Raw genomic sequence first — 12,097 nt, forward strand, 5'->3', positions numbered from 1 at the left:
TCCCAAAATGCAGATCCATTCCCAAAGCACAGATCAATTCCCAAAGCACAGATCCATTCCCAAAATGCAGACCCATTCCCAAAGTGCTGATCCATTCCCAAAGCATGGATCCATTCCCAAAATGCAGATCCGTTCCCAAAATGCAGATCCATTCCCAAAGCACAGATCCATTCCCAAAATGCAGATGCATTCTCAAAATGCTGATCCATTCCCAAACCACAGATCCATTCCCAAAATGCAGGTCCATTCCCAAAATGCAATCCATTCCCAAAGCACAGATCCATTCCCAAAATGCAGATCCATTCCCAAAGTACAGATCCATTCCCAAAGCACAGATCCATTCCCAAAATGCAGATCCATTCCCAAAATGCAGATTCATTCCCAAAATGCAGATCCATTCCCAAAGCACAGATCCATTCCCAAAGTGCTGCTACACTTTGCATCTGAGACTTCTCTGTGTCCCTTCTCTGAGTCAAGAGACCTCCTAGTTCTCAAGATGGGCAGGGGAGTGGAAATCATTAAAAAGTAAAAGGAAAGAGGAAAAGAAATCTGCATATTGCACTGAGTGGCCATACTAGGGAGCTACTAACACCTGAATCACACGTTCAGGACACAAAGCTCACAAAGAACAAGTGCAATAGAGAAGCCTAATTATTTTATTTCTTTTCTTTTTGGTTTGTTTAATTAATATAGCTCTGAGTGGCCCAGTCACCAGACAGCTGTAACAGATCTGATGAGGGCTGAGCCCCAGCCCAGGTGAGAGGTTTAACTTTATATTTTTCAGAATTAGACAAAGAAAAGTATAAATCTGAAAAAGATAAAATCCCAACATAAATCCTCCACCAAGGCTGCTATGAAATAACTCTTTTGTTTAATTATTATGAGTTGGATAGGCAAACACTGGATCCCGATGGACAGAGAGCAGCTGTTCCTATAACAGAAAGACATTCATCTCCCCTCCTCGGGACCCTGAAATCCCATCAACAATGCCTGCAAAACGACTCTCAGCTCCCCCCTCTCCCACTTTTTTTTGCCTTTCATATCCAGGCCTATTTTTAGCCAACTTTATTTTGTTGCGCCACACTTCAAAGCTGTGCATGTCAGCTCATTCCAAAATCATTTCCGCGTACAAAAAGCTTTGGGGATGTCATCGGAGCAGCTCTGGGTGCAGGAGAAGGGCACGTCCCTCTCCCAGGGTCTCTTCTTTCACCAGGGATTCATTGAGAAGGAGCCCACAGACACAGTTACCCAGACAGATACACTTGCATCTCATTTACCTCTGAGGCTCACAGTTACCTTGGAGGGTTTCTTTTTAGCTGCTACATAATAAGCAGTCGATCCCTACACGATTGCACGGGAAAGGAAATTCTATTACCAATTAAGAGAAGAAAAAAAAATTTTTTTCTCGTGTTTGCTTTTAGCAACACTAACTCTGTCCCATTAGATGACAGCAGAAGCTATGTATCTAGAGGAAACTTTCTACAGCAATAAAAATTAGCTGTTAAAGACTTCCACAGCTATCTAAGGCACAACATAAATGTTAAAATGTATAAAATACCCTCCAGGAACGGGCACATGCAGCCAATCTGCAGCCAATGTGAACAGGCAGAGTGTCAGGGCATCAGAGACAGCAGCCCTGGGGACAGCACATTTGAGTGGCTGGGTGTTTTTTCCTTTCCTTTTTTTTTGTTCTTTTTAGCATCCAGCAAAATCCAGGCTGAACGAGCTTTGTGCCACCAAGCTGCACCCAGGAGAGGGAACACCCAGGGACAGCAAGTGTGCTCATCAGAAGGCTCCATCAGGCATTGCTGGTCCTTATCACAGAGCCAAAGAAGGCTGGAAATTGGGACTGGAGGGACGCTGTGTTGTTTCAAACACTGTAAAAGGTGATTAAAACCTACACAGGAATTCCTTGCTATTACTGAGCCCTTCCACAGGGCCCAGCTTCGTGGTTTCACTTTACAAAGATGCTCCAGGATCTTGAGGAAGATCCTATGGCAGTAAAATAACAGCAATGAGATCAAAATGCTCATTTCCATGAGTTTTGGGTTGTTGGAGGGATTCTTTGGCTTTTTCTGAGTTTGCTGTTTTGAGGGGGGAGGAAGTTACGATTTGTGTTTTGGTTTGGGGTTTTTTAAGACATTTGTCTCTGAAATATTTAAAAGGAAGCCCAGGAGCAGGGATGAGGCAGCTCAGAGTGTCAGGGCACACCCCATGGAGCATTTCCACCTTAGCTTCCATTCAGAGATGGTGCTGCCATGGCTCCAGAACTCTCACCAGACCTGAATTCCACATCTCTGGCAGCAACCAGAGCCAGCACCCCAGGAAGGCAGCACCAAGCATCAAAAAGCACCATCCCATCCTGCTTCAGGCTGTGCTAAGCTTTATCTGCATCCCAGCTCCTTACATAAAAAGGAATTTCATAGCAGGGCACTGTTCCAGGTGTGTCAGCACCAGTGCCTATTGCCCACCACAAAATCTCACTTTTCTGTTGGGTGTTTTCCAGCACAACTACAATAGGTACTTGGAAAAATGCCTTGCCCCAGGTGTAAGAATGTGCTTTAACAGAAGCTTTCCTATAAAACTTAAAATGCCTGATAAGCTGTGGGCGCATGAGAAAGCAAAGGATTATGAGTTCAAACTTTTGTGCACCCAAGAGCTGCCCAATGGCTGCTGCTGGGCTGTAACTGGATACTCTCACCACAGAAACCCAAGGACAACTGAATTTCTCAGCCTGCAAATATACAGGGGAATTTGCATTCTTAACCCATTAATTACCCTCAGGAACTAAAGCGGCCAGAAAAATCCCACTGTTCCCCATACTGAGGAGAAATAAAACCCCAAAACATAAAGATTTGGAGAAAGAAGAGAGCTGGGAGCCTGGAGGTCACATTGCCATGGCTCTGTTGTCCCAAGAGTGAGGACAAGGCTACTGTCGAAGACATCTTCTATGAAAAATCCTTTCCTTAGGATTTTTCCCCCTGAGAAGCTGGGAGGCCTCAGGAACAAAATGTAAACATTGATTATCTGCCGCTGTGGAATGCAACAGGTGCATCTGTGATTGGTCTCATGTGGTTGTTTCTAATTCACGGCCAACCACAGTCAGCTGGCTTGGACAGAGAGCCGAGCCACAAACCTTTGTTATCATTCTTTGCTATTCTATTCTTAGCCAGCCTTATGATGAAATCATTTCTTCTATTCTTTTAGTATAGTTTTAATGTAATATATATAATAAAATAATAAATCAAGCCTTCTGAAACATGAAGTCAGATGCTCATCTCTTCCCCAATCTGAAAAACCCAGTGAGCACCATCACAGGCCACCACCGGGATCACCACAAATCTGCACTTTGCTGAGCAGATGCATCCCAAGCCAAATGCAGTTTCTCTCTGCTGAGCACGGAACTCCTGGAAATCCATGTGGCAATACCCAGGTCTGAAACAAAGCCAATGCCTTCCCATATTTGAGTGCCTACAAAGCTCACTGGCTCTTGCAGAAGCAGTGCCACGGCCTCCTCACAACTTTCCTGTTGCAAAGCTCAGCTTGCTGCCTCAGAGAAAGGCCTGGACATCAACTGTGCAAAGCTCAAATTCCCTCTTTTCCCAGAAGAAGAAAGTACCAGAAGCAAACTGGAGGGGGGAGTTTGCAGACAGCTCAGCCAAACTGCAGCAACAGCCACCAGCCCTCAGAAGCAATCCAGAGACTGCAAAACATAAGAAAAGCACTAAAAGGGCTTTAAAACCTTGCAATATTCTCATTTTCTGAAGTACTTCTTAAAAGTCACAAAAAAGAGATGAGTTTTGATTGAACATTTCTTCACTTCAGACCCATGGCTGCATTCCTCCCTCCCCAGGAATTCAAAGCAGTCAGCAGAGGTAAATTATGTATAAGCAAAATATTCCTAAAAGCCAAATTTCAAAGGTTGCACCCATTACACAAGGCATTTTTAAATAGCTAAATGTCGAAGAAAAGAACAGTTAGCGACCTAGATTGACCATTTGATAGATCAGGCACAAATGGAGCTAACTTTATCCCTCTCATCCACTCAAAGGCTTAGCATCTCACACCTTAGAGAAATAAATTAGGAAGAAGCATTGCATTAGCACTACTGGTACCACACAGAAAATTTCAAGTTCCGCTACCACTAAGAAAACAAGTTCTATAATGGGAAAAAGCTTTAAATAAGAACAAAAAAAAAAAAAACCCCAAAACTGCAGAGGCAGTCACAGCACCTAAGACCCTACAGTGTCAGCTACCATGGAATTTTTAAAATGACAGCCTTTGCTGCTGTGGTTTGGGACTCGTTCAGCACAGGTCTGGGATTTGGGGTTGGTCCAGAAAGTGCCAGACACACACTCATTTCCCCCAGGTTTTGTTTATTTCTCTATAAAACTGACAGCAATACATTCCATTTCCAGCTTTACTGGAGGAGGATTAACTCACCCCCTCTGCTCCCAGGGGCACCTTTTTCCTCTCCCTTTGTCACACAAAAGTACTTATTAGACAGGAGAAGTCCAGTTCAAAATCCACATCTAAATTTGCCTGAGTATCCACTTCAGTGAAAATTAATGGAGCTGAGATTGTAAAGCACTGCATCTTTTCATGTGCTTTATTCTCTTTATTTAAAGAGGAGGCATTCATACACTATACATTACTATGAGACTCAGACAGGAGAAAAAACACCCAAAATGATACTTCTGGTTTAATAAAATTACCAGAACACTCTATTTTTCCCAGCAAATTTAATTCCAGGTGGACAAAAAAGGATAATGAGGTGGAGGGAGCCCCAGTCATGGACCCCAGAGGATGGGGAGCAATTTCCTTGCCCTTGACTTCAAGATCTCAGAGAAGTCACTCCCACCAAGGAATAACTGGTAATTTTTTATATTCCCAGATTAAACAACTAGAGATACAAGTTTCTCTTCTAGAAAACACTTTTAAAGGTTTATTTCAGCTCCTTAATACACCCCAAACCCATCATGAAGGCAAAATTGGTGCTCCAGGCCCAGGCTGGCTCCTGCTCTGCAGCCAGGGCTGTGCCATCCCTGAGCAGAGCTCCCCCAAAGCCCGAAACTGAATCTGAGCTGAAACACACACCAAGGTGGAAATCGTGGAATTATTGATGAGAAACTCATCACTCACATGGGGCATTCACATCCTCCTCCAGCCAGGCACATCAGGCTGCTCCTCCCTCTGTGCTTCTCTTTGCACACCTGTATGAGCCAGTCCCTGCTTGCAGGCAGCCCAGCCTGAGAGAAAAGGATCTCTCCAAGAGTAAAAATGCACCAACCGCCTCCAGCACAGCCATCAGAAGAAAAGAAATTTCAAAAAATCACATAAAATGGACAGAGCACACTCAGGTTTAAGCCAAATTTTACCCCAGACAGAAACATTTCTTCATGCAGATTATTCTTTCAGTACAGGTACGAAATATTGGGTGTGACCTTGGCTGAGCCACTTGGTGATGCAGCAGGAAGAGGTTGCAGACAGAATTTTCTCTCTCTTGGCCCCTCTGCTCAAGGATTTTGGGGCAGGGACCTTCTCTCTACACTTTGCAAAAAGAGGAGCTGTATTTTTCTGAGGCACCTAGACACCAGCAACAGATTTTTTTCGTTAAGTAGCATGATGGACCAATGCCACATGCAATAACCTAACCAGAGTAAAAGATTCAAATAGTGGCAAAACAAGAGGCACTTGTGTGCTGGAGGGAAGCATATTATTATTTTACAGTGTACACTGACAATTGCTGCTCTTTAAGTTTGAATTGAAACTATACCATAGTAAAAGAGGAAGATGACAGAGAGAAAAGAACATGAAACTGGTGAAAAAGACCAACAGTTATATTCAAATCTAAGCATAAAATGTGCTGGGTCTGCAGAATACACAGGCAGAACGTTTCAGAATGTTTCATTTTTAATTTACTTCTTTGCCCCTCTGACTTCAGTGGCTCCAAGAAACCTTACAAAGAAGGCTGGGGGGAAGTGATGTATATTTTTCTAATATACCTTAAAGGAACAAATGACTAATGACATACAAAATCATTTCAGAATGAAGTAATAATGAAGAGAAGAGATTAGACATTAGCTGATCCTCAATGGTTAATGGAGGGGAAAGGGAAGGGGAAGAGTAGAGCTTATACTGGTGAACGCTTCGGCCACAAACACCTCTCTTAAACACATCCAATTTCACTGATGTGAAAATCTCCACATGAAGGAACAGGCGAAAAAGATCTTAAGTGGGAACAGGGTGCAGAATGCCAAGTGCTACACTGAATAATTCAGACCCAGGCAGTGCTATTGGCCAGGCAGGAAAATCACACTCCCCTGCTAGCTTTAAAATCAAAGGCCAAGGAGGGATAAAAGAGAAAGACAACACCTCTTTAAAGCAGAGATTACACTCCGTGGTTCCCATTTCCCGAGTTCCCGCAAGGTTAGGTTGCGGGGTGCTGTGGGGGTGCCAAGGCACAGCACCCCAGTGCCCACCCCACTGCCCACCTCAGGACCTGGGAAACTCAGCCACCTGCCTCGGTGACACTGCTCCTCCTGCCCACTTAGCAAGAAAATGCCAATTCTGCAGCAGGCACCGACCAACCCTGACTGCCCGAGCCGCCTCCATGAGACTTTCCCAGTGCACAAGCACTTCCCCAGTTGCCCGAGGGCACAACCCCATCAGGGCTTTCATTTGGGTCTCGATCACTGCTGGGCTCTAGAAGATTCTCTCCCCTGCCTGCACCCTTCCCAAATTTCAGCCACACTTCTCCAGTACCAGCAGACAGGGCTGGACACGTGGATTTCCAAGGAGACATCAGAGCATCAGTGTCCTTCCCTGCCTGTGTCCTGCAGAGCCTGGAGCAAGGGGTGAGCAAGACACTGTCACAACTTTTAGACGGCTGTCCTGGGTGTGTTTGATAGAAAGGTCATTTCTGTTTACATTTCATGGGGCTTGAAAGGTGCTGTGCTCCTGAAATCCCATTTAATTCTGACTATTCTAGTGCAGCACCACAAGGGCAACTACTTTAACACTAAATTTTAGAAATGTTCCTAAAAGCAGGTCCTGGGACATGACAGCCAAAACATCTTTTGCTAGAAGGCCCCAAAAACTGAGTAACTTTGACTTCTAGTTATTTTATTTTAAAGGTGGCATGGCTTTCTAGGAACAGGCAACTTTGCCTCTGGGCAGAGCACACAAACACAGCCCTGAGAGGTGCCCAGCCTCAAAAAATCTCTGCCATCCACCTCCTTCACCCTTGATAAATAAAGATTAGCATCCCTTAGTTCCTTTTACACCTGCAGGAGGACCCACACCGTGGATAGCACAGCAGCAGGATTTCTGGGCTGGTCCCATCATCCCATCACCAACATTTCAAAAGATTCTCTCTTCCATCTCTACCTATGCAGTGGAGACAGGGAGCTGATCTGCAAAGCAAGGAGTGTGTGCATGGGGAAGGGGAGAATGGTGGGAGGGAGAGAGGAGGATAAAAACAACAACAAAACAGAAAAGAAAAAAAAAAGGGGGGGGGAAGAAAAGCCAGTGAGGTTGGCCTGCTTCTTTCTTCCCTACCATCTATTCAGTGCCAGCAGGGGAGGTCCACAACTGTTGCGTCACAGGGAGCACAAAAAAGCCTGACAAGCGTGTTTTAGCTGATGGAGAGCAGAGTGGACAGGAGGCTGCTGACAGCTCCAGCTCCACCGGCACTGCGAGCCCTCGGCTTTAATCGGCTGCTCCTTCCCATAGCATGGGCTGCTCAAAGGCACCAGCAAAGGCAGAAATTCCAGCCTGTAAATACTTTACTCAACTCCCCAGCTCGGTTAGACCCTCACTCCGGTGCAGGGATCCAGGGTTTTTAATGCAGGAGCCAAAGGGAGGATGCAGGAGATGCTTCCAAACGGACACGGGGGAGCTAAACCACAGGTTGTGCAGGACCTGGAGAGGTGTTTATAAATAATGTCACTAAAAATAATGCACTGATCGCTGGCATCTCTAACACAGCATTTTCTTCTCCACAGAACTCTGACAGTGGCTATGTCGGTGGTGTAATTATCTAGATTTGATAGCGGATTAAAAAAATATATATCCGAAACACCTGTTCAAGAGTTTTTTGTTTTTAAAGGCCATTGCCATTAACCTTGGGCCACGCACTTCATTGTGTTTAATTAGCAAGCTAATGAAGCCAGTTTTATTCCCTTTCTCAAGCACAAGAGGATAAATACAAGACAGTGAAAGAGGAGACCAGATCCATTTCCAGCACAGTTCATTGCTGCATGGCATTACTTAAACTTGCACCAAAATAAAAGTAATGTAATGGCTTGGAAAACATGTTAGCAATGCATTCTGCAAGACAAATCCTTTTACACCTTCTGTTTTTTCTCAAGCTCATCGATTAAAACATGATTTCTGAACATTTGGGCTGCAGAGAATTTGCAAACAAAGGGCTAAAAATAAACATAATGTTTTCCTCAACGAATCCTCAATATTCCAAAAAACTGAGCGTGACAGATTTATTTTTTTTTTTTTAAAGAACAGCGGCCCGTGCTTGCTTTGTTACATCCAGCCAAGGTAGAGATGAGAAGCATCAACAATGGAGGTTAAGTGATTTTCGAAAAGCCCACCACTTTCACAGAGCCCTAACATGTACACACACAAAAGGCAGACTTTGAGCAAAGCCCAGTGCTCTGAATCCCAGCAACACATTCCAACTTTGGGTATCTCAGCTTGTTTTCCTTCTTTTTTTTTTTTTTTTTTGACTCAACAGCTTTAGGAAAAACTGGACAATAAAGATGACGTTGATAAATACTCATAAATATCACAAGAAAGGCTTTAAAAGAGGGAGGGATTTATAGAATGGTTCTAATGCACTGATTTAGTGATTCAAAAGGACCTTTACAAATAAACAGAAGTATATTCATTTTCTGGGGCTTCTTTATTGTATTTTCAGGGGGGGTGAGGAAAAATTCAGCATAGGTATGCCCTGTCAGATTATCTTTTTCATATCATGATACATTTAAGAAGCTTTCAGGGTGTTGTTTTTTATTAGAGCAATTGCTTTTCTCCCCTCCAGCTTAGATTCCAGCCACTCTGCGCACAGAGCCATAGGATCAGGTTAAAAACCAAAACCAAACCAAACAAAAACCCAACGCCATACCCAAAAACAAAACCAAAAACAAAAAAAAAAAAAGAGAAATCCGGAAGCCATCTCTTTTATTGAATCACCCGAGATAAAAGGATTCCAAGATATATGGAAAGAAAATACATTGACCATAAATCTTCTTTATGCACATAATAGAATTTTCCAGCCAGGAGAGCCGTTGTGATGATAGCATCGCCGAGCACCAGGAATGCTGCTGGCACACACACAGCCCCCCCCCCTTCGCTCCCTCCTTCCAAAATACCTGCTCTGCTCAGCGCTGCTATGTAGCACATCCCCCTTCCCAACACATGCAAACAAAGCTGCGTACAAGTGTCCCGGCCATCAGATAAAAAAATCCCGAGCTGCCTTTGCTCGCTAAGAAATTAATTTATTTTATTTTAATTTTTTATTGTCCGCTCCTTTTTTTTTTTTTATTGCCGCTCGCACTCACTTTTGGTGAGACTTAAAAAAAAAAATAAGGAAGCTGTGGCACGGCGGGTAATGGCAGAGGCAGGCGGTGGCAGCGCATATTTAATGGGCACTCGGAACAAAGGAAGCCCGGCTGCAGGAGCGCCCCGGGGCCGGCTCCGCGCCCGCTCCCCCCGCGGCCCCGCCGGGCAGCGCCTTCCCCGGGCCGGGGGATCCGCACCGGGACCCGCACCGGGACCCGCGGGGAAACCCCCCGGGCCCCCACCCGCACCGCGGCGATGCCAAAGCGCCGGGAACTCCGCGGCTGCCCATCGCGGGGCTGCAGCATCGCTGCCTCCCGCACCCTGAGCCCCCCGGCCGCACACAGCCCCCCAGCCCCGGCCCTGACCCTCCGCGTCCCCCCAGCCCCGGCCGGGGATGGAAGGGATTTAAGGATGTAACGAGGCACAGCCCAGAGCCGGGCGGGGGGCTCAGCCCCGGGGGGGTCCTGGTGGCCAGGCAAGAAGGGGGGAGGCAAAATTGCTGCCGCACTGCTTTCTCCTAAGGAAAACGCGGCGGCTATAAAAAAGAATAGGGGAAATATAACAATAACACAAAGAATAATTACAACAAGGAGGGAAAGTGGGGAGCGCGGGGATTTCCAGCGTGCCCGCGTGTTCAGGTGCTCGGGGGTAGCACAGCGGGCTGAGCGCTCCTGCCCCCCCATGGACCGCTCCTGCCCCCCATGGACCGCTCCCGCCGCCCCATGGAGAGCCCGACCCGCGTCCCCCAGCGCTGCCCGCCGTCCCCTCCAACTCCCCCGGCCGCGCTCGGGCTCTGGGCGAACTTCCACCCGCGTCCCCCGGCACGACGCGCACCCCGCGGGATGGAGATGATGAAGTTTGTAGCCCATGTCCGTAAAATAAAGGGGATGATTATTACAAAACAAACACCCTCCTCCGCCCGCAGAGCCTCCTCCGCAGGGATGCTCCCCAGGCACCCCCCGCCGCACACACCCCCTTTTCCCCAACTTTCTCCCCGTTCCCTATGGAGCAGCCAGCCCCCATAGGTTCGTTCTGTGCTAACCCTATGGGATCGCAGCGTCCCGGGGGGAAAAAGGGGGAACGGGGGGGGGGGGTCCCTTTGGGATGAAGGGGGGTCCCCCACACCCTCCCCGAGTTACACAAGCGCAGCCCGGCAGGAGCGGAGCGCACACATGGCCACTACCTGAGAGAGCCCGCAGCATTCCGGAGCGAGCCCGGGTCTCCTCCCGCTGCTCCCAACTTGTGCCCCCCTCCCGCATCATCCTCGGCTTGTCCCCCACGCCCCCGCCCCAGGAGCGAATGCCCATTTTTGCAAAGTTTCCTCGAGATCGCGCCGTGTTTACACTGCCATGAATTCCCACAGGCTGCCTGGAGGGAACAAAAAGCAGCACGGGAAGGCTCGTCCTGCGAGCAGGGAGAAAACGGAGAGGGAGGGAGTGAAAAGAAAAATAAAAATAATAGTAATAATAACAACAATAAAGGAAATGAAGGCGATGCAGCCGTGGGGGGATTCCCCAGCTCGGGTGCTGTGCTTCGGAGGGTGGCTGCAAAGAACCGCACGGCCCATTCAATTCTGCATTTGGAGACGCGACCGAGAGCCCGAGCGGGAGGTAAACACGCCGAGAGGCTCTTACCTGCACAGAAAGTTCCCCAGAGCACGGCGAAAGTCAGCCACGAAGCAAACATAGTCCTTTACTTTTTTTTTTTTTTCCTCCTCGCGTGCACCTCTACCCCAAGGGAAACAAAAATAAAAATAAAAAAGATCGAGCGCGTGAAAAGAGAGGGGGGAGAGAAGCGCGGCTCTGCCTTCCCTCTCGTTCTCAAAAAGAAAAAAAAGAAGAAAAAAAAAATCTTGGGGTAGGGGGTGGGAAAAAAAAAAAGAAAAATTAAAAAAAAAACAACAACAACAAGAAAATCGGATTTAATTCCTCCGCAGTTGCAAAATTTATCCAGTGGAGACGAACAGACCCGGACGGTTCGACCTGCTCCTGCCCGGCCCCACCGTTCGCTCCCAGCTTTCCAAGAGTTTCTTTCCCTGGGCTTTTGTGCTGGGAGCGCGGCGTGCACCACACACCGACTCCCCCTCCTCCTCCTCCTCTTCCCCTTCCCCCTCCTCCTCCTCCTCCTCCTCCCAACCCAGCCCCTCCGGCTCCCCCAGCAGCGCGGGGCGAGCGCGCACACGCCCCCCCCCCCCGCGCAGTTCCCGCGCAGTTCCCGCGCAGCCGCGCGCGGGTTGCGCGCTCCCCCCGTTCCCCCGCGCACACGCGCGCATCCCCCCCCCCCTCCTCCTCCTCCTCCTCCTCGCGCAACCCATGCCGGCAGCGAGCGGGGCGGCGGCGGCGGCAGCGGGACCGTGCGCGGTTCGTACGGACCCCGCATCGCGGGAGGCTGCGGAGCGGCAGGCAAGGGCCGGCGGAGGGGGCGCGGGGTCCGGAGGAGGAGGAGGAGGAGGAAGAGGCGGCGGGGGGCCGCAGCATCGCGGGGCTGCGCGGGGCGGCGGGCGCGGGGGCGCGGCGGG

General features: G+C 48.2%; 1 protein-coding gene across 1 annotated transcript in view; it reads right to left on the reverse strand.

Moving 5' to 3' along the window:
* The window catches only part of ACVR2B (activin A receptor type 2B), a 106,528-nt gene extending 94,922 nt beyond the window's left edge, over positions 1–11,606 (reverse strand). The window contains exon 1 of the mRNA XM_054273800.1: positions 11,214–11,606. Within this exon, the coding sequence (XP_054129775.1) occupies positions 11,214–11,265 (52 nt within the window). The 5' untranslated portion in view covers positions 11,266–11,606. The remainder of the gene's footprint in view (positions 1–11,213) is intronic.
* Positions 11,607–12,097: the final 491 nt, after the last annotated feature.

Source organism: Melozone crissalis, unplaced genomic scaffold (assembly GCF_028551555.1).
Source record: "Melozone crissalis strain CALT ecotype California unplaced genomic scaffold, PUWL_Pcris_2 ptg000016l_1, whole genome shotgun sequence".
Classification (NCBI taxonomy): Eukaryota; Metazoa; Chordata; class Aves; order Passeriformes; family Passerellidae; genus Melozone; species Melozone crissalis.